Source organism: Leiobunum rupestre, chromosome 5 (assembly GCF_980474605.1).
Source record: "Leiobunum rupestre chromosome 5, qqLeiRupe1.1.hap1, whole genome shotgun sequence".
Taxonomy (NCBI): domain Eukaryota; kingdom Metazoa; phylum Arthropoda; class Arachnida; order Opiliones; family Sclerosomatidae; genus Leiobunum; species Leiobunum rupestre.
Window position 1 is genome coordinate 24,175,804 of NC_143388.1, and position 25,462 is coordinate 24,201,265.

A 25,462-nucleotide genomic window follows, 5' to 3' on the forward strand; every position below is an offset into this window, starting at 1 on the left:
ACATACTCTTCTGTTAAACGGGTTTTTTAAAAATGTGTTTTTGAAGGTTTCTTTAAATAATACTAAAGTGTTTTAGTTCAAAATAGTGATTATTGGTTTTTCTTTTTTTAATATACTAATAAGATTTGTATAAATGTTAATTCTACAAGTTTTTATGTTATTATTGTGTATATTTCTTTTTTTTACTATTTTTTATTTTTTTTCTTTTTTATTATCTATCTAAATACTGCCCAAATTGACTTGGCCCTCTTACCACAAAATAATGTAAGAAATGTAAATAAAAATAAATTTGATTTGATTTGATTCTGCTTATGCTGATTCCAAGGCGTTAAGGTTTAGCCCAGATAAACCAAAAGTTTTGATGTTTGGTACGTCTAAGGAAGCTAGCCCGGTACCCTTTACGTTGCAAAACGCCTCTTTTGGAAGTGGTGGAAGAGTATAGTTATCTTGGTGTCCTGTTCTGTTCCAAGTCAAACTATATGGAAAATCATGAGCGCAAACTTGTAGCTAAAGCTACTCGTCTACGGTGGGCGGTCAAGAATATGGCGGATGGATCATATAACAAATACAGCGTATCTACGACTTTGTGGAAAGCTGTGGCGGTACCAGCCATCACGTATGCAATCGATGATCTACAGTATTCCCGGGTCTCAATCACAGCCTGAGCCTTTGAATATGCTCAGAGAGAATTTGTTCGTGCTGCACTTTCGGCGGGCCCTTTCGCAGCTAAGGCGAAATGGGTTGGAGCAGCATATGAAGCTACGAGTAAGCGAGGGGCGCGTGCGGAACCCGGAGATCTCTTTAGAAGAGGCCCTTGGATTGTCAGGAAATTTTCATCACACATTCTGGTTACCTGGAGGGTTAATAAAGATAAGTGGCGTCGTGATAATCCTTAGGAATATAAATGTTTATTCGTTATATATATATATATATATATATATATATATATATATATATATATATATATATATATATATATATATATATTTATATTATTGCATTCTGTAACTTGTATTGTACTCTATATTTTATATTTAATTTTTGGTTTAATGTTGTGTATTGTTTTTAAACCGTGCTCCCTTTAATTTGGTGACGCCGCCCCTATTTCAAGGGGTTGTACTTTGTACGTAATTTACCAATAAATCTTAAATCTTAACGAGCGTATAAGGAAAAGACGATTTACGTGGGAAAATTCCGCTTGGCGCGCTGAAAGCCGGGACAACCCTTCTAATGTTATCCTATCTTTATGATATTTATCAACGCTGAGATTTAATATGATTTGAAGTCAGGTTTAAGCTTTATTTTAAGCCTATTTTTGTAATTTTCCGATCTTTGGTTCGCTCACAATCTTTTATTAAAACCGACCAAAATTTTAAGTCGAGGGATTGAATTCGTAATCCGTTACATTATCCGTATCGAAAATAAGCCTCGGCGTCATCTTGCGTGGGGCGAGATTTAAAAATGTAAAACTAAGAACATACATCTTTGGTTCTACTTTTTACTTTAGTTATTATGTTATTATAATAACAAAATAATAAAAACACGACATTATGTTATTACTTTAATTATTGCGTTTTATTATTATTATTAAACTGTTCAAAACATTATTTAAAATGGTTAAAGTTTGCTGTGTTACAATTTGGAAGTCGATGAATAGGAAAAACGTTACTGGGTTATCGTTCCACGAGTTTCCAAGTGATCCTATTTTATGCAATGAATGCATAGAAATCTCATAGGTAACTAGAATGCTGCCGTGTAACTGGAAAATGGACCAAACGCCGTGGCAGACGATAGCCAGATCTCAGCCAATCAGAGCTCAAAGAGTGGTTCTGCCAAGAATTTAATGTCACCAGAGAGAATGACGACAACTAGCTCCCGCGATCAGCCTTGGAAATAAGGTTTTTTTAAACTGGTCCTTATGACCACTGACCCCTTAGAATATGAATTATTAAAGTGGTCATTATGACCAGTGACCCCTAGCTTATGAATTATTTAACTGGTCTCATATAAAATGTTCTAATGTCATTTTATAAGCCTATAAAAACCTATACTACATCGTAACATTAATTTTACACGTATTCAAAATAGTGTATAGTTTATTTTATGAGTATCACAAGAATAGTACAATATAGTAATATCTCATCTAAGACTACTGTCATAGCCTAGAAGACCCTCATAATTTACCATATTATCTCTCTCTCTCTCTACTCTGGGCCCCGTAGATTCCGAGTCCCCGGTCCGTTACCGCGTAGCCTACCGTACTCGGGGGAAAGCGAGACAGAGGATTGAGGGTTTGGGGCTTTGAGGCCAAAAGGGGTTCGACAGTTCGACTCGTTCGTGGGATGCGGAGTCGCGGTAAATAGAAATCCAGTGAATAGGGAGATCAAAATTGATCGGAACCTTGAAAAAATAATCTGTTCATCTCCTATTATTTGATATTATTTCGAATTATTAAACTGGTCACCTTCTATTTTTTTCTAATTATTTCGAATCAATAAACTGGACACGGTGACCAGTGACCCCCCAAATTTTGAATAAATAAACTGGTCTGAGCAATTAATAAACTGGTCTTTGACCACCTGACCACCGTTATTTCCAAGGTTGCCCGCGATAGTAGCGGAACCAAGGAGGATTATTATCCTCCTTGGCGGAACCACTCTATGGCCTCTCATTGGCTGAAGGTTCAAAACGAACTGGCGACAAGCTCGGCCGTAGGCGGCAGCATTCTAGTTACCTATGAGATTTCTATGAATGAATGGCTTAAAGCCATTGCCAGAAAAGATTTTGAACCGACACGGCCAACTTTGACACTCGCGCAATAGCGGCCAAACCATTCGTTGAAGTTTCTATGTTAACCTACGAACAAAAATATCTCTCGGCGTTGAGCGCCCCTAGCGGAAAATTATTTTTAGAATAGTTTTTGCATTGAAACCAATATAAAAACGAGCGTGGCGCTGAACGCCCATAGTTTATAGCGGGAAAATCCTTGTTCATGGAATTTAGGAGAATGGGTTGGCCCCTATTGCGCGAGTGTCAAAGTTGGGCGTTCATGGCAGGAACATATAAGTCTGTCCCACTATAAAGTTAAACAGAAACCAAGAAAGGAGAACTGCTACAACGGATCGTGGGGAAGTGGCTTGATTCTTCAGGCACGTACCGGTTCCCTCCTTACTCGAAAACGTCAAACCCAGTTGCTAGGTACCGATTTCTGTACCGCAACCTGTAATTTATGTGGCCAGGTTGAGGAAGACATCATGTCATCATGGAATGCCCAGGAACTGCAGTCGACCCCCAATCCCAGGACTGGAGAATGGAGAGATTCGGTGAGCCGCTGCACAGTGGGGTATTTGTGCGATCTGGGCGGACAAAATTATTTTTTAATTTTAGTCGATTTATAAAATGTTCTTAGCTTAATTTCTAGTAATATAAGCTATAAAAAGTTTGTTTTGGAATAAATTTTTTTCTTATATTTAGACCGTTTATTTAAATTACTAATAAAAATAAAGCCAAAAACTATATAATAACATATGACTCTCAACCTAAGACAGACTAACTCAGATGTTATTAATCGGAGAAGGGTTATGCTTCGGAGAAGAGTTCTTCAGCTGACGAATCTTCAATTTCGGATGTTGAGGACACGACTGGTTAAAAAAAAATTACTTTTTTTCTAGGCACTTGGATTGGAACTTAACAGTAATCGGTTTATTTCAGATAAGTGTATCTTCAAGAATAGCAAAAAGTAGCAGCCAGTTTTAAATGGGTCTTGAAGAATAAGACCTGAGCTTGCTAATCAACTTAAAATATATCCCGGGAAGTACTTGGAAGTACAACTAATCGACCCAGATTTAGAGAGAAATAATGAATAAAAACAGTTAAAATAACTCATTTAAAACGTTCGCGCGCTTTTTTAAAAAAATGCACTTCTCATATCAAAAACCTATGAATAGTAGACCCACTTACCTGCCTGATTAATAGCCATAGCTTTCACTTTCAATTATACGAAGAAATAACGAAGTGTCAAGGTCGGGAAAAATTGTACCCGCTCTCCATTTGACGAGCAAGTTCAGATTCAGAACGGCACGAGCGCGAGCGCTAGTGTGATACAGTGAGAGGGGAGGGGGTCGTTGTTAGTCATTCGTCAGACATTTCAGTATAAGTATATAGTAACCATTGTTTCTATCCCCACGTTAAGTTTTTGAAATCGACTTTTGTCCGCCCAGATCGCACAAATACCCCACTGTGCGCTGGAGGAAATCCTTGGCTTTGGTAGCGAAAAATGGGAATTTGATATTGTTCGTCCAATCACGGACTTTAAATTTTAGAGGACGAGTAAAGCGTAGCCTTCCCCTGTAGTATTTTAGTTTCCCCGAGCATCAATCACTTCGAACTAGAGAGAGAGAGTCCGTCAAGGTCATTTGTACCACGCATAGAGATAGACCCCCCCCCCCGCATCTTATCTCGAAATCTGGCCGACCGAAAGACACGCGCTTTAGTTTTTTTATGACCTTGAGCTACTCCCGTCAGCCTGATCGGTGAACGGGGCGTAAAATACCTCGGGAATACCGGTCCTCTAAAATTTACAGTCCGTGGTCCAATATTAGAGGCATAGTCGTACCAGGGCTCTACGTTTAAAAAAATATTAGTGTAGGTCGGCCCTACTAGTCTAATAATATATGAACTGTGATCTGTTAAAATATTATTGTACTATGTCTGTAATAGCTTGTAAGCTGAAAATTCTGATTTAGGGTTTATTTTTATTATTATCCTCCTTGGCGGAACCACTCTACCGCCTCTCATTGGCCGTAGGCGGCAGCATTCTAGTTACCTATGAGATTTTTATGCCTTTAAAGATATGCTTTAAACATAAAGCTGGGTGGCCTTCTAGTGCGAGTAGCGGTGATTCTAAGTTGGCCGTGGTCACATCGAGAAAAATCTGCCGCGATAAGCATTTTCCCCAAAACATGGACATGGTCGAAATTTTCGGATCAAATTCGAGCTACAGCCAGTGGCCCAGTGGGGTGCGCGAGTCCCAAACAATAATTAAAAACGCGGGATTTTTTAACAATAGGTACTTATGTTTTTTTTTTGTTTTTTTTTGGTTTGTTATTTGTCAAGGATTACAGTAACGCAAAAAGTTTTAATCGCAAGTTATTATTTAAAAGATATGATATGTGTTTGTGTTCTAATGGTTGTGCATGTTGAGTCTGTTGTGTTTATATGGGCGTTTTCTCTCCAACTTCTTCTTAATGACTTTGGGACGGACCGAGTGCTGAGTGTAATGCTACCTCTCAACGTCCAATGGCAGGGTTTCCACCAGTTGTACACGGTATTCGTCTTAGTATCAATTTGCGATCGCATCGGGCGGGATTTAAACCCGAGACCTCCTGATTGACAGGCGGACGTTCTACCACAGAACCACCGACACTTGTTACGCCTTATTGAAAATTAGACCTTCAACTTTATCGGAAGCGTATTTAATAGAGTACGAAATTTTGGTTTAATTGAAATAGAATTGAAATTGAAATTATTGCATCGAAGAAATTCCAGAAATACATGAACCGAAATTATCAGCGACTGCTTTTTTATTCTGAGGCGTTTTCCCACAGCGCTAGGGGAGGGTGACAAGGAAGCATTCAAATATTTCAACCCACCCGCGGCCAAGGTATATTTTTGAGTGCATGCCGGGTAGAGTATTATGCCATCTAGTGAGTGAAAAATGAAATAGTTCCAGTTGAACGAAAGTCAAATTATCGAACGTATTATGGTCAAAGGCTTAACAGTCTTAGTTTGTGATGTTGTAAATTATTTTGAATTTATATTACTTTTAATCAAATAACAAACCACCGATTTATCCTTCACTTTAGGCTTGTTAATTAGAAACATATTGCACTGGGTAAAAGCCTCCTTAATTGACATTTTGACGTTTTAATTTGAACTAAATTGATATCTGATATAATGGTAGCTGTAATTCTTTACACTGACTGAAAAAGGTACTTTTTAAGTATTTTTTTAGTCCGTGTTTTTTTAAAGTTTCTCACGGCGGCCACCAGGGTGAGTATTCAAATCTGTACCACGGACCCGTAGAGGATTGCATTCCGCGGAGGGAGGGACTACAACCGAGTAAAGAGAGGGGGAGACGGGGAAAACGCCTTTAGTATAAGCGGGATAGGTCGCTGATAATTTCGGTTCATGTATTTCTGGTTTTTCGTAAATAACTCTGAATTGCGGAGATATCTTTGGGGGTCGTATCGAGAAATTAATACCACTAGGGACCATACTTCCGAGGAGAGGTATATTTTGGCTTGCCAACTTGTTTAACCATACTATGCCATATTACATGTCGTCTGTGTGATGTTGACTTATACAACGTCGAATGTATTCTAAGTATTGGCGCCTGACGGCGCCGCGCACTCGCTTCGCTCGAGCGCTGGGGGCGCGCGGCGCCTCCCCAACCCCATACTAAAAAAAGCTATGGGCCATCTATAACGCAACCTAGAAGACAGTACCAAGCATCATCAACCCGATATTAATACAACCTAATATAAATAACCTAACCTATTATCCCCGCCAAAACCCCTAAAATGCATTGAAATACGGCAAAAATACCTTAAATAAAAAAGTAAGTTAGTATGTTTTGCAGTTCCACATTTTATTTTTCGTCATCATCGTCCTAGGGAAAATTCATTGCAAAAGGCCAATGTTTAAAAATGCATATCTTTGTTAATATTCATTTCCGCCAAAAAAAATTAAAATTAAAGTAATCCCCATCTTGCCCTCTATCCAAAAAAAATATATAAAAAAATCGGGTGGGGGGCAGCTATTCTACACTTATCCCAAAATTGCTGGCAAATAACAATTTTATATTTATCATATCTTTCTAAATAATAAATTGCGGTTAAGACTTTTCGCATTACTGTAATCCTTGACAAATAATAAACAAAACAAAAAAAGCCGTAAACACATTTTCGGTTTGCACACGTTTTAAAAATTTAGTAATATCTTGTCGTTTAATCTAATTCGTCATCAGTCCTACCTCATCCAACACATATAAAAATCTCGAAATATGTCGTATTTTCCTAGGTAAAAATTGCTGGCAAGTAACAATTTTAAATTTATCATATCTTTCTAAATAATAAATTGCGGTTAAAACTTTTTGCATTATTGTAATCCTTGACAAATAATACATCTAAAAAAATAAACAAAACCCAAAAAAAACAAAAGTACCTATTGTTAAAAATAGCCAAAAACGCGCCCAAATTTTAAAATTGAAATTAAAGGACACAATATTTATTAAAATTTTTTACTTACTGTATTTTTTTAAAACAGCTATTTGATTTTCCTTGACTAGAGTAGGAATCGGTCAGAATCCCATGTTATATTCAATGGGAAAATTTCGAATTTTGTTGTTGTCAAAACATTTTTCGTTGCCATGGCAAAATGGTTGCCAATTGAATAAATTCCCTTTAGGATTTTTCTTGATACATGAAGGTCTACCAATCCCCTGAGATTGAACAAAATCGGTGGGTTACACTTTGGGATGTCTCCTTGTAAGTTATGATAACAAAAACCAGGATGTCACGACAATAAATAATTAAGGGCAGACAAAGTAAATTAAGTAGAAGTCGTAGAATAAGCACACGCAAGGCAAGTTTAATAGAATAGTCATTAATTAAAATTTATGTACACACAGCTGACTCAAGAAAACATTGTTTTTCTGAGACTTGAGATTAAAATTAATATTTTCACTATAATCAGAAACGTGGCATTTGTTAAGTAGAATGCACCCTGTTAACGTTCTATCACTTTTGTTAGGGATAATTTGCACAGTTTCTTTTCCTATAAATGGACAATGTCCAAACGAATCGGAGGTTAACATATCCCAAATTGCTAAAAGAATTACATACCTTAGTTGCCGTAAGTTATCGTAATTTAAATTGAAGGTTTATGGTAATTGCTACCCTTTTAGAGGGACTCAAAAGTGAAGATGAAGAAGCTCAAAAAAAGTACAGGGAATGCCGACATAACACTGCAAAAGAATTTAATGTAAGCGCAGGGATAATTGATATTTTAGATAATTAAAGACCCTCAACTTAAAATTGCAGTTAAAAGAAGCTATTAGAAAATGCGAACATGAAACAAAAGATGTTGATCACAAAAACTCAACTGTCGACGAAGTCCGAAACTATTTATGCAACCACATAACATCAGCTGTAAGTTTGCAAAAGTCTAGTTAACTTTTCCCAAAAAAATTTTATTGCATGTTTTAATAGGAAAGTAATAATATTCACAACTGCTTGGCAAAAGAATATGGGAAATTAGCTAAAAAACCTGCTGATGTGGCAACACTATTGGAATATATAATGGCTACCACTATCGTGAGTTCTTGTATTTAATTGTCATACTTTATTCACTTAATTCTAAGTAGTGATTTTTTCGTATTAGGTGTGTTACTACAATGCATTTGGTAAACCTCCAGAACTGTTCAAGCCAGATCAAATTATATAATTTACAGTGAAATATAACTAAAATTGTTTTATATTTCCAATTAAAAAATAATTTCAGTTTAATAATGGTACACAATGGCAATTTAAAAAGACACAAAAATGAAATGTTTTTATTTCTTTTTAATGAAGAAAACTAAGTATGAAATATTACAATAAATACAATGTCTTAAAAGGAAAATGGATCATTTGGTGCTTTTTGTTATTATTGCAGCAAAATCATCCAACTACAAAGACGCGGTAATTGCAGTTGATACGAAGGGTTTTTCATTTAACCTGGGGTAGCTAAAATTTGTTTCATACTTAGATTTAGTATTAGATAGGAATCAATTTTTAATAGGGAAAACTAAAAAAAGGGGAAAATTAGTCATTTAACGGAGCTATCAAAATGTGGCTCCAAGATGAACTGAGAATATTCCCATTTTTTACACATTGAAAAAACAATAATCAATTATTATACTATAAGATTCATTTCTTTTCCCAAATATATTCACTCGCAAATTAAACATTAAAATCTAACAAACATGCCCTATTTTTTTCCATAGTTACAAAACAAAAATATCTCGCAATCGACCATTTATTGCAAGATTTAAAGAAAAGGTGGGTATATTTAAGGGATCTTGCGTATAGTTCCAACATTATCGCAATGACAATATAGGGTTTTTCTTTTGCGATTTTACACGTTAGTAGAAAACACTTTTCCACCAGATAGTAAAAAAATTGGGAAAATTAAATTTTTTAAAGACTACAACTTTTATACTTCTTTATTGTAAACTGCACATGGGTTTTTGGAATTTTATATATACTTAAGGAATGAGGGGTTGTCGTAACATTTTATACTTTTAGCACGATTTTCCACAATTTTTATACATTCCCAATGAACTTGGCCATATATTTATAATCCTTTTCAGACAAAAGGTGTAGGGTGCGGAGCATCTATATAATTTTTTTCAATAGTAACTACAACACGGGCTTGATTTTAGCATTTGGGAATTCAAATTCACTTGGTTTTTTTTTAAATATTAATACCATGATTTCCACAAGATAGTCCGTCGAGAGTTCAGCAGACGTTATTTTATTTCGGAACAGGGTAATAACAACACAAGTTTTTACTTATACAGAAAAAATTTGATTTAGATTTTTCCCCCCAAAAACTTTTTCTCGCTTCACTATATAGATACATAAAAATTGCAGCTTTACTATACCGTTTTTATTAACCATTAAATATTCCTGTGCACTTTTGTTTACCCAAACATTTCATTAAATTTGCACCACAATGTTTCTTTTTTTAGAGAATAGCTTTTTTCCAGCATAATCTAAGCCATGGCGCTAAAACCAAAAGACCAATTTTGATCTTTTTACACTGGTATTTTTTAATCCATCGTTGTAGTGATACAGAATAACCCCCCCATTATTTATTGTAACCCCCAAAAACAGTTCAAAATTTTAAATCCAACCTACCATAAACAAAAAAGGATATATATACGCTAAACAAATAAGTGCACATATACAATTTATACTTCCCACTGTTTTTCCAACAAAATCAGATAGTTGTATTTCGACAAAACACTTTCAAAAAAAAATTGGTTATAGAGTAGTTAATACAATTATCGAACGTGAATAATTAAGCGTTTACTCAATTTGGCCAAATTAAAAATAAATCCAAATCTACGAGCTAAAGGTAGTAATGTATGTATATTTATATCCAAGTGTGTGGATTTGAGTCTTATTCAGTTTTAGTCGCACATATTTAGGTGATTGAAATTGGTCCACCATGGATTTTTATCGCAAATTGTTAGCTTACAAATCTTATTAGAAGACAGTAATTCATAAGACTAACAATATTTATGCTAGAAATGACGAAAGTCTTAAGGAGGGGGGTCCCGCTTGAAAACTTTCGTTAATCTTATGCTCAATATTTTGGTTTCCATTTATTTTAAATTCTTGAATATTTTTGTCGCCTCTTGTGGTATTTGTTTTACAACTTTATTAGAGAATATAAGCTTAATCACTTTGTTATCGCATTAACCGAAGGGTAAGACAAATTCTGAATACATGTGAAGCTAAGCAGCATTAAGATCTTTATATTAAGAAAACCAATATTAAAAACCTACCCATCACTAAATTCTAATTCAAGGTTTACATTTGAGGCGTAAACATCCAATATTTAAAAAAAAAAAACAAAAAAACTGAATATTTTAAAAATATTTTTTCATGGGTATATGTTTAAAAGTAAAATATTACAACACTCACATGTTTTTCAAATCATCGCAGAGCTGTGAAGTGGAAGAAGCTGTAGCTGTGGATGTGCTACTGGCTGAGGATGTTGATGCAATTGAATCAATAATGCTCGAACTGGCATTTATCTTGCCATCTTTTCCTTCAGCTTCTTCACCTTTGCCTTTATCATTCACATCTGAAGATACGCGACCTTCATTTTCCGATACACTTTCCTTCAATTGAGTTGTTATAGTGCTTTGAGCAGTGCTGGTTGTCTCAGAAGGAGCTGACGTAAGTGCATGATTTGGATTATTCTGGGTGAAGAACATCTGGGTTTGTTGCACGGCTTCGGCTCTCATTTTGGCTTGTTCCGCTGAGGACAGCTGTTGAATAAAAACATCTTAAGTTTTAAGAAAGAAAAATAATTACAGTAAATATCTCACCTGAGAACGATTAGTGGCCATTGATCTATGATTTCCACCTTGCAAAATAGCACCGGCCAATGGTTGCTGTGCTAACTGGTTACTCTGGGTAACTTGGGATTGATTATGCCCTAGAGTTAATTGATCCAGTTGTGTATTTGTAGTTTGGGATACCATGACAGTTCCCTGTCCACCAGGCGGCCTTTGAATAGGTGAAGGATAGTGCATGCTTCCAGCATTAACTGTGGCTGGCATTTGTGGACCATGATGAGGTGGAAGGGTGTGGTGGGGAGCTCCTCTAACCATTCCTGGTAAGACCACAGCGGGTGGAGGACGTACGCATGTTGGTTGTCCAAACTTATTCTGATTAAAATTGTACTGCGTTCCTTGATTCAAAGCGTAAGGAGTGCCAGTTGGTCCTTTGGATCCCAAATTATTAGTTATTCTTCCTCCAGTTAGGTTATTTCCTTGTTGAAGCAAATTTCCAGGAACTTTGGCATTGTTTGAAAACTGAGAAGCAACCAGGGCTGAACCAGTTGTCATAACAGAAGATGCGACTGTACTACTTGAAATGGTATTGGAGGAATAAACTCCGGGTTTGTTCGATAATGTATTATCCATGAGAGTTCTTTGTTGTTGCTGTTGGGTCATTCCGTGAAGGTTTGAATCACCCGGAGGTGCCATTCCTCCCATTATTTGACCATTTGAAGTTTTGAACTGATGGCCCGTGTAGCTCCGAAAATTCCGCGTCATTCCAGATCCATTACCCGGTAACAGGTTAAGTGAGGATTGAGATCCATAGCCTTGGATCGAAGAAAACTGATGTTGCTGCTGCAGGGGAGATCCTGGTGTTCCAATTTGACCAGCTTGTTGGTGAGGATGATGTGGGTGGTAAAATCCTGGCGTTGCTTGAGCCTGAGCCGAGGAAGAATAGTAAGAAGTCTGTGGTGTGTGCTGCACTGAATGCAGATTGTGCAGCGTCGTCAAGGGCGGACCATTGGCAGTTCCAGTGCCCCCTTGGCCAGGCCTGGTTGGCATAAGCTGGGAGCTCAGCAAATGGGAATTCTGCAAACTCTGCTGATTCAAAACCTATTTCCGTTTTCATGAAATAAGGTTTTCTATTGTATCTACTGCCAAAAGCTACTTTTATTTTTCAAAACAATACCCAATGACATACTTGCAGCAGCATGCATTACTATAAGAAACATAACTAAAGCCTTAAAAGCCATAATAATCTCAAAAAATTGATCTAAACTACTCTGGAAAGAGGTTGTGCTATTTGCAAAGGGGTACCTCACATGAACTCAATAAAATTTCCTGCAAAAACCAAACAGTGCAAGCAGAAACATGCTTGAGCATCTCACCCAAAAAAAACCACCAACAATGGAGAATACTACAAGTATAGAAATACCTGATTGTTGGTAACGTGTTGCGGTTGGCCATACGGTGCTTGAACCCTAAACTGTCCAGCAGAAGAATACAAGTCCTTCTGGGCAGCAACTTGGGATCCTGGTGGGGGTGGACCTGGTGGCCCGTGAGGATGAGTCTGCATAAACATGCTCTGTTGCCCAAAGGCATTAGACAGTTGAGTAGCTGTTGATGGCTGATGGGAAATGCCAAAAGTACCCAGGGGAGCGTATCCATGATGAGGTGGCGGAGGCTGTGTAAATTGTGCCATCGCAGCTGCCACCACCGCAGCTCGATTTTGTTGAGACATTACTTGACTACTATCCATTTGCAAAGCCTGGTACAAGCCAGTTTGGGGCATCTAAAAAAAGCGAGACAATTGTTAGGTACAGAATTATAGGGGAAAAGATAATAAGTGTAACAAAAATGAAAATTTAGGGCCCATAAAGAACACCAAAGTAATTTATTTTGTAATTTATTTTTGCACAGTTTCGTCCCTCTGATTAGGATCAATGAGAGATCAAATCAGATCTACTAAAAGTGCGTAAAAGAAACTATTTTCAGCCCCTCCCTTAATTATCTGTTATAATTTAAAATTTACCGGCTGTGTAGAGTTGAAGAGAACAGTGGGCGGGCTTGGAATTGCAGGTATTCCAACTTGAACAGAGTTTGCCAGGCCAGCTATCGTTCGAATTCCCTGAAGATTTGTCTCCAAGTTTCCAAGATTTGGTGGAGGACTAACAGTGTTGGGTCCTCCTTGTAAACCGCACCCTGCCATGGTATTTTGATGGTGCATCTGTGCATTGCTCATTTGATTCTGTTGCGGTGGTCTAATTTTACAGATATTAGAAGGATCCATCATAGTTGGTTGCCCCATTTTGGGCGGTCCCATTGTAACTTGATTTTGTTGATTCATTGATGGATCCCTGTGAAATGAAAGTGTTGTAACTACTGAATAAACAAAGCAAATTCTGCTACAGGGCAAATACGCACCTAAACACCATAGCCGTGGCATCTAAAGGTGGAGTTATGTTAGATGTAGTGCAAGCGTCATTACTTGAGTAGTTGGCTAAGTTATTGGGGTCAACTGTAGAAGAGAAAGTTGCAAAGGTTGAACTCGCTTGAGATGAAACCAGGGACACTTTCTCGGGCACCACAGAGGAGCCAGTTACATTCGTAGCACCAGGTGAACTATGTTCTACCACTGTCGGCATTGAAGGCATTATTTCCCAGACCTTTTTCACAGAAGCAATTTTCATATTTAGGTCATCCGTGGAAGGTGAAATTGGAGACTGGGCCCCTAAGTTCGGGGAAGGTGCGGAAGAGGTAGTACTTTGCTGCTGCATTTGGCTATTATTGTGAATATTTCGACCTATTGGAACTTGTTTATTAGCACCAAGATTTGTCGAATTGGTCGAGGTTGGTACGGAACCAACGATATTAATTCCAGCCTTATCATCGGTTAATCTATCGAGATCAGAGTCAAAAGTGAAATCCAATTTCATCTCACTACCATCCACTTCCTAAGAAAAATTAAAACACATTAAGCTTAAAAGCAAACATTTTCATAAGATTGAAAACTAACTTTTCCAAAAGTATCCTTGGAAAATGTAACTGGTAATTGCAAGGCTTTGGACTTTTCACTATCTATACAATTTTTGCCATCATTAATTGCCGTATTTACAGTGGTCATAACATTGCTACCAGGCACATCCTGAATTTCAAAAGAAAAAATGAGGATTTTTATACCGTAATAATAAAAAGATTGAATTATTTTAAAAATAAAAAATATCAGAAATAGACTAGTAATTTCATGTCAATTCAAGGGATTGGCTCTATTTGGTCATCATGGTAAACAAAAATTCAAATAAATCATTAGGAAAATTACTTTTAGCTTTCCATTCTGCCCACCAAACTTGTCCAAAACAGCATTTTCAGCTTTAAAGTTCTTGTTTTCAAAAATAACAGTGCTTAATTTTCCACCGTTAATATCCGAAGCCTAGAATATTAGGCAAAATAATGTTAGAAAAGTAAATGCTTTTCAAATGCAACTTTTTCATTAGATTTTGTATAGGAACCAAGGCTAAAAATTCACTCAAAAAAGCAACATCCTAAAATTACCAAGTTAGAGTGATTCTCTGCATTAGCAGGCACTCCGACTTTCCCTGAAGATTGTGGGACACCTACCCCAGCATTTGGTGCAGGTGTCAGCGCTTTGCAGTCATTACTAGGAGAAGAACGCTGAGAGGAAGCCGTAGAGGCTGGTTGATCACTCACATCAATACCGCTATCGTGTTGATCGCTGCGATCAAAACTGCTGGACTTGGAAGAAACAGTAAGAGCCTGAAAGATGCAAAATATTTTTAATTCTTGGGTTTCTGCACGAGCCTATGAGTGAAAGGCTAGAATTAATACCTGTAGTTCTTGTTGAAGACACGAACTAGAAGTTGCCACCGCAGTGGTAACAGTGGTGCTTTGCTGGGTAGATGTGCCTAAATTTGAAGCTTTATTTTGACTAATAGAAGTTGCTGATTGAGACTGCTGCAAACTGTGCGTTATTGGCTTATCCCAGGCATTTACCGGTGGTGGTGGGGGAGAATCTGTGAAAAGGCACCGGTTTTTAAATGTAACAGCTGATTGACCTCTCCCCTTGTAACATTTAATAATGCTTCTAGAAACATCCCCTTAAATAACCCTCAAAGGAACTTTAAAACTTACTGAATGGAACGGCTTTAGATGTACTCGATAAGGTTTCAGTGACTGTCGTGTGTGTTGAGGAAAATCCATTCATGGATGAGCTTATCGCAGGTTGAGACTGCATACTAGAGTTCATTCCTTGTGAGTTATTACTCCCAGTTTCCGATTCTCGACCACCAGAGCTAGCTCTTGGATATCCCATTCGGTTATGTTCCCGTTGCTTCGCTAATCTCGGTGGCAGTTTACTTGGCCTAGACCGAGAGGCATTTTTCATGCGGTTGGCAGTTACCGAACCATTTAAGGTCTGTAAAATTGATCAATTGTTAGGCTTGAAAATAACTATATAAAGCCATCTTTTAAATTGTTAAAGAAAACTCAGAATTTTTATGGAAGTTATAATCAACGTATTAGTCATTGGATTGACAGATTATTGAAAACATCATTGTAAAAAAAGTTAAGTTACAGCGGTTATAATATTAATTACCTCTTTTTTTAGTTTCTTGACATCGCTTTCGGCCATTATCTTGTGTCTTTTTTTAGAGGTTACTTCTTGAAAACCATTTTCAGAGTCACAAATCAGATCAGGGTCATCCGTGGTAACTTGAGGTTGATCATCTATTATTACAACACTGGCAAAATTATTCAGGTCATATCCTTCTAAGGTATTGGCTTTCTCCTTTTCTGGTTTTGGAACCTTAGGACCTGTGCTAGCTTCAGTTTTTTTCATGTTTTTCCTGAAAAAAGTTAAAGTTTTTCACCATGGGGAAAAAATACCTTCCAACTTTAATTAAGAGTTGTACCAACCTATTGGAAAGATCAGTTAGCGCAGCTTGAATAGAGGGTTGATCATAATCTATAGTCGGGACTGCGAAGACAGCTTGATTCTCATTCTTGGGACCCATACCAGATGAATTTTGCCTAGAAGCCACTCCCTGGCCACCACTATTGCGATTACCAGTCCTATTCTGATAATTTGAGCCTTGTTGGTGATACTGATGTTGGGTGTTTCCTTGCCTTTGATGATAGGAAGACTGGTTAGCCCCAGTATTTCCACCAGAAGACCATTTTTCACCACCACCCCCTGGGTTTTTCCCAGAACCAAGTCCTCTATTATCATTGCGGTTGCTTTTATTTGGATCATAACCACCCGCACTTGATCTATTATCATATCCTACTCCTCCTTGTCCTCCCGATCTACGATTCTGATGATCTGAAGTTGGCCTTTGACTGGAAAAACTTTTTTTAACCTTATCTCGACCGTCTTTACGCATTCCATCCTTAACATTGGATCTTCTTTCACCAACATCGCTACTTTCAGATGCTGTTTCCCATTCTTCATTACCAATGTCCGACATATTCTCTTTACCAGGATTTCCAACATTTGCTGATCCTCCTCCTGAACCCCCTCTTCTATTACCTCCCCTTGCACCTCGTCCACCACCTCTTGAATGATAGGCAGAAGTTTCTACCTGATTTCCACCCTCAAATCTTCTAGCTTGTCTCTTCTGCAAACGTGGAGGAAGACTTTCGTACCGGTTTGGTTTACGAGGGTGCTTTTCGTAAGGTCTGTAGTTATTTGCCTGATTTGAATTATCATTATTTACAGCACTACCGCTATTTGAGGATAGTTGTATATTTCCAGAACTCGCGGAATTGTTCTGGTTTTGTTCTTTATCAGCTTCTTTATTATCTTTGTGATCATCTCGACTTATTTCGGACAAATCTTCATGATGCTTTTCCGATTTCGAGTAAGTCTTTCCAGATCCAAAGGCAGCCTTTGAGGGAGGCGGGCCATAATTATTACAAGTATAACGAATACTGGTTCCACGGGAACCTTTAAAAGATACAGCACTGCCTCCTCTTCCCCTCCTGCTTGGTTCTCCACGTGGAGAAAAGCCACCTTTATCTTCTTTAGAGGTTAATTTAAAATCACCATCGTCTCTATCTGATTTTCGATTAGCTTCTTTTTTATCTTTGGGTTTGTCAGGTTTTCTGTCCTTGCCATCATCATCTGCAGGTTTCAGCTCTAATGTAACAGCTGGTTTAGTTTCATTGTGGACACTATCAGTGGTTGATGCACTAACTTCATCAACAGATAGTTCGCTATCTTCATCTTTCTGACGTAAACGATTTGGTTTCTTTCCACCACTCAGTTCAGCTTCCGAGCCTGAGCTGTCTAATTTGTCTTTACGCACACTTTTTTCAGAGTTCCTTTCTGATCCCCCTCTCGCGCTCTTTTCAAATCGCGGTCCTCTTTCACCGGTTTTAGATCTTCTGTATTCTCTGCTTCTACCCCGACTGTTGCTGCTGGCAGTGCCGTACCCTCCACGACCACCCCTAACATTGGCTGTTTCGTATCTAGAATTTCCACCACCTCCACCGCCAGATCCTCGGGAAGCTCTGCCTCCGCGGTTTCTTCTATCAGCCTGGTGTTTGTCTTTAGTATCAACTCCTTTATCATCAGAGTTTTTGCTGTCTGGTTTCTTATCTCCGTGTTTGTCTTGCTTATCATTTCTTTTAGAACCGTCAGATTGAGGTTCAGAATGTCTATCTTTAACTTCTTGAGCCTCAAAATTACGTTCATTCTTTTCATCTTTCGACTGATTCTTATTCTCATGATCAGAAGCGTCTGACTTCTTTTTTCCATCATTAGGAGAGCTTTCTTTCCCCTCATTTTGATTCCGACGATCGTGGGGACTTCCAGGAGGCGGAGGTCGGGAGTTTGAGGTTGTTCTTTTCAACGGGGTTAGATTCTTCCTAGTTGATGTCCCTGTAGTTTCCAGTTGCTGGGCCACAGCCGGTGGAGGAGGAAGAGAGTGCCAATCGTGGCGTCTTTTCGTTTCAGCCGGATAAGGAGTGTCTCCCCATTCGGTAATGGGAGGGGTTCGAGTTTCAAGCTCCTCGTGAGATTTACTACTGCGTCTGTCTTTTGCACTAGAATGTGTTGAGTTCTGGCTTTCTTGTCTCTCTACTGAAGGTCTGAGAATTTTTTTTTATAAACTTATTAAAAGGAATAATTACAGAAAATGGTATTTGTATTTACCTATCCTCTCTGAAAGATGAATCCCTACTGTTTCTACTATCTCGGCTATCAGGTCTTATAGGTCTTTCTTTCTCCCATTTTTCAGTTTGACTAGCATTTGGAGTAGAAGGAGCTTGAGTTTCTTCAAATGAACCCTTGGAGGAAAACTTTTACATTAGTCACAAAATAAGTTTAAAATTTTAAAATTAAAATCTTTATCTTACCAAGCTTCTAGGCCTGTCATACTCTTTAGCCCAAGATTCATTTTCTCTACCACCACTTTCGATAAAACCCTCTCTAGGAACCCTTTTCTCCTCATAGTTTCCTGACAAACTTCTCTGATCACGGTAATGATGTTCCTTTCCATCAAATTCGCGATCTCTACTTCTATCGTAAGTTTCATCCTTTTCTATCTTTTTGTATTCTAAAAATATTATTATAGTTTGCCAGTTAATAAAAATTAATGATAGCTAAAATTAGTTTACATATATACCCATGCTGGCAGGCCCCGCTCCTCCACCTAAGGTAGCTTTCCTTTCGTACATCCACATATCTCTATGATGCATTTCCCGAGGATCAAAGCTGGGTGGTGGCATCCCATGGTGCGGATGAGCTGCATGTTGCAATGGGTGATCTGGAGTGCACCGCTCACCTTCATAGCTATCAGTTCCAGAGCCTTGACTATCAGACCGTGAACGACCCATAGGTTTCATGCCAGGCATCTGCCCACCATACTGAGGAGGCATTGATCCTGGTGGCATATTTCCCCAATGAGGATCATAAGGAGGTATGGGTCCTTGATTTCCTTGAGCCTGAGATCCACCTTGTCCCATACCTGGACCTTGGCGCATAAACTGTTGATGTTGACGCATCAGTTCTTGTTGTTTTTGAAAACGAGGAGGAACATTTTTGTGGAAACTGTTGCGTTGAAACCCATAGCCCTATAGGAAGGTTATTAAAGATTGTTAAATTGTCATCAGTAGTTCAGAAAGTGAAGTTACTCACATTCTCCATTTTTTCATCAATTCGTTGAGGCATGCCTCCTTGACTTTGCATTTGACTCTGTTGTCCACCTTGTTGGGACTGATTCATTTGAGGTTGAATAGACATGTGCCCCATGGGCTTCTCTTGCATAGGGCTTTGGGGAGGCCCACCCTGACTTGAGCCTCTGTCTAAAGCTGATGCAGCCTGTTTACTCTCCTTAAACCTCTTTTCTTCTTCCTCTCTCCTTTGCCTAGCTCGTTCGACAGTCAAATTCATCTCGTCAGAATGCTGACGTCTCCTTTGATGCCAAATCTCCTCATCATCAAGTTCTGGCCTAGTTTGAGGGGGTGGCCCAGGAGGTAAGCCTCCCGGAACTGCAGTCTGAGGAGGAGATGGCCCAGGCCTCTGAACACCTGAAGGATATGGTCCATGTCCCATTCTCAAATGAGGTGGAGCAGGCATATTTCCTGAGAGAGGGCCTTGGTAAGGACCACCAGAAGGAGGAGCCTCGGCAGGAGTGGGTCCAGATGAGGGTGGTGGGCCTCTGTAATCAAATGGTATGCGTTGCAGTCCAGACATGGGCATTCTTTGAGGTTGATTAGGAGACTGTGGAGGCATCTGACTTTGTTGTTGCCATTGTTGAGGCGGTGCCTGTTGTTGAGGCGTTGGGGGTTGTGGTGGTCTCATTTCATTGCTGGGGGGTCTCCCAGGTTGAGTCTGAGGGGCTTGATTCCAATTTTTTCTTCTATCATCTCTGTCAAAGGGTTCTCCAGAACGGTTCATTTCCCAGTCTCTACCACTTTTATCTCTCATTTTCTCTCTTTCTTGTTGATTGGGTCGACTACTTTTCTCATCTCTGATTAAAATTGACCTAACAGGTTCTCTTTCAATTCTGCCATCTCTGTCACCTTCCTTGTAGCGAGAATGGCGGGAACGATCCTTACGAGGATTCCCTGATGCATCTTCATCATCACTAAAGACTACTTTGGCTCTAAAAATCAAATTAAGGAATAATAATTTATAAGAAATATTGAAAATTCTAATAAACAAGAAAAAGCATAATTAAACTTACTCATAGTCAATTTCACCGTGCGTCGCAGCCCAACCATCTTGAGTTTCATTTTGCAAAATTTCATCAAAGCCCTTCAAGTCTTTTTCCGTGATAACAGGTGCAGGTCTTTGATAGGCTTCCTCTTCCTTCAGGTTACGTGGTCCCCCACGCATTCGACTGTCTGGGTAATTAGAATAATGCTGAGGTTGCTGTTGTTGCGGTTGAGGCGGTCTATTAACTGGTGGCATCCCAGAGTAACTAGGAGTAAATCCTTGTGGACCTCCAGGAAAATTTCTTGAATACATCTAAATTCAATTACAAGTTTACATAGCTACCAGTATTTATTACTGAAATTAAGCAAATAAGATCAACATACATAAGGAGGCATTAAGTTCCTATATTGAGGTGGTGGAATCTGGGGCCCGGATCCAGGAGGACCACTCATCTGAGGTTGGGCTACACCTGGCTGAGATCCGTTGCTTCCAGAGGGGCCCGAGCTGCCTGGAGGCACTCCGCTGGTAGAGCCACCACTTTGCGCAGATCCTCCTTGACGTCCACTCATTCCTAAAGGAGGATACCCTCCCCCTCCTCTGGATCCTGGGAGAGATGAAGGGCCTGCGGGAGGAGGCATGTCTGAGCCGTTCACGCCACTGCCACTGTTCTGTTGCTGGTTTGCGGAGGTGGCCTGCTGTAAAGTTCCTCGTCCCCAGCTCCCCTCGGCTTGAGAGGCAATAAATGTTAATTTTTGTATTACTCAAACTTACGTTATTTTAAAAATTGGAAATATTTTAACTAGTAAAAAAGCTACAGTAATCAAGTCATTGAGCGCAATTTTCATTATAATATTTGCAATTTTTAAATAGAACCAATTTTATACTAACTTTGCGGCCTTAGACTGGGACCAGGTCCGTAAATGTTTTCTGGGCCAGGCCTTACAGGCCCACCGAGTGAAATGGAAGCAGTTCCCAGGCCACCTATGCCATCCCCGGTAGCCGTGCCTGCAGCATTGCCAGTGATGTTTGTTCCTCCACCTAATAAACTGGGGCTCTCGTTGGGAGTTGAGGCAACAGTGGGACTCGCAGGAGGAGCATCTCCACCAGCCAATTTTGGGAATTCCTGAGGGAAAAATGGCGACTGTGGACCACTTTCGTCCTGACTGGACATGACACTGCTCCAGGTCTTGCCCAGTGTCGACGAAGGTAAGCCTGGATTGCCCACCACTTCGGTGCCCGTATGATTCGCTATCCCCCCAGCAACAACTTTGCCCGCCACTCCAACTGGGCTCACGCCCGAGGCATTTGTCCCGCCTGAAAGATTTCCACCAACGCCACCAGGAGCGAAATTTCCCCCGGCAGGCGAAGCTACCGAGCTTGCCAGAGTACCAGAGTTTCCAATACCCCCTGCAGAGGAGGCAGTTTGACCCTGGAGAGGCAACATAGCGAGAGTGATAAAAAGGATGGAAGAGACAACCGTGAAAGAGGTAGGGAATAGAAAGAAAAGAGAAAGAGAGACAGAAGGAGAATTGAATTAAAGCCCACCACAACAAAACAATTCAAACTCTAAAAAGAATATTGCCAAAAAGCACCAAAAGGGAATTTCGGTAAGATTCGATGCATTAAATAACCAGATTCCAGTGCAAGATAACCAAACACTAGTGAAAATATCTAGCACAGCCAGAGCTTATTTTTGATTAATGTGCATTTAGAGGTACTACTTATTGCATGCACTTAATTCCATTAACTTAAAAAAAAAAAAACAAACAATTGTCTTTTGAAACCATAAAATAAGGAATGAAAGAACTAACCTAAGGGCCCCAGTCAATTTCGTAACAAAACATCCAAAAAAAATTATAGCGTTAAAATTCAAGCAGTCCAACCAAATATTAAACCAATGCATTATTGCCTCTCTTAAAAAAGTAGGGTAAGGGCAGTTATCATTGAAAACTCTTATTGGCTTTTCAAATCGTTACATCTCAAAATTCCGGACTAAATTTAAAATATTCAAATTTTATTTAACTAGTTTAGTTTGTTTACCGAGGAATATATTTATTTTGAATTCCCCAAGAAATCCAAATCACGAATACTAAGAGAAAACCACAGAGATAACTTATATCTTAGTGTTTGATAAGATATTTTTTTATTTATAACTCCCTAGAACAATTTTGTTCAAGATAGATTCAAAATAATTTAAACAGATTTTATATAACTTCAAAACTAAAAGAGTTGTTAAATCTCATTAATGACCTAATACACGTTAGCAGCTGAAGTACAAACATTTGAGTAACAAATAGCTTAACTTAATATGTAACTTGTTAGACCTTTTTAAAAACCACTCTTAGTTATGTTTTCTTCAAATAATGGTAATTAATAAAAATTTCTAATATGTAATGTAAAAGTAGTTTTTTTTTCTTGGAGTTTATCCATTATCAAACTAGGTTCCCAATGATGTATACATTTTTCAATCAATGCTAAACTTTGAATGAAATATGTAAACAACTTCACTTAAATAAAGGGTAACTGTAAACCATTTTTTACAGAAAAGCTTACCAGTACACATTTAGTACACCTAACATTATTTAGATGTTCATCTGATGAAATTACGACACCAACACACCCCATCTTCTAGCGAATTCTTAAGTAAACAAATACTTACTCTCTGAGAAGGTGCTTGAGAATGTGACGAAGTCGACTGCGAAGGCTGCGTCAATGGTGGTGTTGCCGAGGGGACACTTTAAAATAAAACAACAATGAACATGAACTACCTATATATTATTAACTCCTACACAATTTGCAGCAAATTTTACCTTCCATCTTCTCTCTCTTTGTTGTTGCCCCATCCCTGTCCACCGCTAGGAACTAGACTGACGTTTGGATTGTTGCCACTATTTTCGCTCTTCAAACTAGGTAGATTTGCTGGAGGGGGCATACGCCGCCCAGTGCCCACTTTACCAAGCGTTTGCATGCCATGTTTAGGGGCAACTGAAACATCGGATTTGCATTATTTTTAAAAAGTTTTAACCACTTATAAGATGAGAGGGTTAAGACCAAAGTATCTTACCAACGGTTTTCTGTGTTTCAAGACTCTTCCCTTTATAAAGACTATTGATGTCTAGGGCTGGGTACTTGGACTTGCCTTTCTCCCCCTTTCCTGAAAGCCCCGAGACGCTCGACATGCTGAACAGAAGAAGTCATTGAGTATACTGCTGCAATGGTACCCAGGGAACGACCTGCTCCCTAAAAAGATAATCATGGAATTATTGTTCCACAAAATATAACTTTTTTTTTAAATATAATGTAAATTAAAAAAGTTTTTTTTTGATAATGGTTAACAGTTAATATCAGTATGTCAAATTATAACAAAAGTGGAAAAAGTTTAAAAAAATAATAACCAAATATTCCTACCCCCTCCCCCCATAGATTTATAAATGTCAATTTAAATTTAATCTCTTAAATAATTTGGGGTAACTTATTATTTACTACATGTAACTACCACCTAGGAGCCAAACCAACTAAGAAACAGCAAACACTAGAATAAGTATAGAGATTTACTTATTAAAAGCAGTCTCCTTTACCCTTTTCGTTGTTTACCAGACAAAAATAAGAAACAATGTATGCAATCAAAGGTATGTAAACAAACTACTATGAAATAAGTTAATTCGCATCAAAACTTTCAAAGGATTATATGATGTAGCCTTTTCATTAATACAGGTCTATTGTTCTTGTTAAAAGAGTTACGACCAATTATTCATTGATATAAGCATAGCAAATGTAAAAAGCTAGGAAGTAGATGTTCGAACGTTTCAGAGAAATATTAAAACTATGAAAATTAAAGAGTAGATAGGCTTTTACGTAAATTAATCCTTCTGAGCGGGGTGCCTTTGTTATAACCAAATTTCTTAACGCAATCTTTTCTATGAAATACTAAGGCTTAATTAAGAGCCTAAAATATAGGCCTATAGATTGATTAGAGCGGAACAATTTTTGACATCACCCATTTCCATTACCTAAATAGTATTGAAAACAAAACAAAGGGTGAAAAGCTTTACTTACGATTAAAAAATTACGTTTAAATATTAAACAACGAACAGTAACGAAACTTTCAATATACGGCGTAATAAGGATAAACACCGACTATTGCTAGGCCTATATTAATGCCCTCGAACGGTTTATTTCAAGCAACCACAAATAATCTAAAGAATAACAAAAATATTACATTACCTCGGTCCGTTCTTTTGGGTTATTAGCTTAGGTAAGGTTATTTACTCGAATGTTATTCAAATTAGGACGGATGCAGGCAGATTTTGATAAGTATTCCAATGTATATTTCGCCCAAATATTTTCTTATTTTGGGACCCCCCCAAAATGGCGACTGGACTCTTTCGCGTTTTTTTTTTGTTCATGTATGACGTCATTACCCGTATTTTATTCCATTCATTTCTTGCGAAATCTTACCTGACGTGACCATTGGACGTTCTCCGAAATTTTGAAGGTTTTGGAAATATTTTAAATTTTTATTGTCATTTTTCATTACGTTTTTATCCCGTTTATTATAATTACTAACTCATTTTTCCAAAATGATTATTTCGTTGTTTTCTTCGTAAACAAAACTCTTAGCTTGAAGAGTTCAAAGGTCAAGGCATGGGCAGTTTGTGATGAAGTTGAAAAAACTGACGTATTCGATATGAACACGCAAAAAGAAACATTGGATAATGTAAATCCAACAGTTTATTCTGTAAAAGAAGAGAGACAAGTTTTTGACAAAGATTATGATGAAGACATCCCTGATGAAATAGATTCAAGAGAAATTTTTGATTTGGTACGCTGTATCAATGACCCTGAACATCCTCTAACGCTTGAAGAGTTAAATGTTGTTGATGAAAATTTAATCAAAGTTTCTGATCATGATAATAGCGTATATGTTAATTTCACCCCTACAATACCACACTGTAGTATGGCAACTTTAATTGGCTTAGCTATCCGCGTTAAACTATTGAGATGTTTGCCCGATAGATTTAAGGTTGATGTTCAATTAACTCCAGGTAGTCACGCCTCTGAAAATGCGGTTAATAAACAATTAGCTGACAAAGAACGCGTTGCCGCTGCTTTGGAAAACCCTTATTTGTTGCAAGTTGTTAACCAGTGTCTTGATTCTAAATAAA

General features: G+C 38.2%; 3 protein-coding genes across 11 annotated transcripts; 2 read left to right on the forward strand and 1 right to left on the reverse strand.

The window, feature by feature from the left end:
* Positions 1 to 7,401: 7,401 nt before the first annotated feature.
* On the forward strand, positions 7,402 to 8,619 carry LOC149943890 (uncharacterized). 3 transcript variants are annotated; one of them, XM_090175561.1, is made up of 6 exons: positions 7,402 to 7,547; positions 7,813 to 7,868; positions 7,967 to 8,043; positions 8,103 to 8,210; positions 8,271 to 8,375; positions 8,443 to 8,619. In XM_090175561.1, the coding sequence occupies exons 1-6, from the start codon at positions 7,483 to 7,485 to the stop codon at positions 8,503 to 8,505; spliced, it is 474 nt and encodes a 157-aa protein (XP_090031687.1). In that variant the 5' UTR covers positions 7,402 to 7,482; the 3' UTR covers positions 8,506 to 8,619. The 3 variants fall into 3 exon arrangements, with proteins under 3 accessions (XP_090031687.1, XP_090031688.1, XP_090031689.1); XM_090175562.1 differs by having other exon boundaries at positions 7,495 to 7,547; positions 7,813 to 7,914; XM_090175563.1 differs by lacking the exon at positions 7,402 to 7,547 and adding an exon at positions 7,579 to 7,708.
* LOC149943891 (uncharacterized) lies at positions 8,605 to 24,714 on the reverse strand. Of its 7 annotated transcripts, none has more exons than XM_090175552.1 (24): positions 24,522 to 24,714; positions 23,362 to 23,537; positions 23,108 to 23,282; positions 22,957 to 23,032; positions 21,186 to 21,726; positions 20,681 to 21,024; positions 20,326 to 20,609; positions 19,275 to 20,244; positions 18,763 to 19,210; positions 18,494 to 18,693; positions 18,291 to 18,424; positions 16,052 to 18,226; positions 15,732 to 15,981; positions 15,269 to 15,551; positions 14,966 to 15,150; positions 14,672 to 14,893; positions 14,439 to 14,549; positions 14,136 to 14,264; positions 13,544 to 14,073; positions 13,152 to 13,476; positions 12,555 to 12,911; positions 11,165 to 12,058; positions 10,755 to 11,104; positions 8,605 to 10,628 (listed from the first exon to the last, which is right to left on the reverse strand). In XM_090175552.1, exons 2-24 carry the CDS (start codon positions 23,474 to 23,476, stop codon positions 10,622 to 10,624), a joined length of 9,105 nt encoding a protein of 3,034 aa, XP_090031678.1. In that variant the 5' UTR covers positions 23,477 to 23,537; positions 24,522 to 24,714; the 3' UTR covers positions 8,605 to 10,621. The 7 variants fall into 7 exon arrangements, with proteins under 7 accessions (XP_090031678.1, XP_090031675.1, XP_090031679.1 ...); XM_090175549.1 differs by having other exon boundaries at positions 11,165 to 12,208; XM_090175553.1 differs by having other exon boundaries at positions 11,165 to 12,232; positions 21,186 to 21,420; positions 24,522 to 24,713.
* On the forward strand, positions 24,707 to 25,461 carry galla-2 (MIP18 family protein galla-2). Its single transcript, XM_090175559.1, has 2 exons — positions 24,707 to 24,792; positions 24,918 to 25,461. Exon 2 carries the CDS (start codon positions 24,985 to 24,987, stop codon positions 25,459 to 25,461), a length of 477 nt encoding a protein of 158 aa, XP_090031685.1. The 5' UTR covers positions 24,707 to 24,792; positions 24,918 to 24,984.
* The last annotated feature ends 1 nt before the right edge of the window (position 25,462 follows it).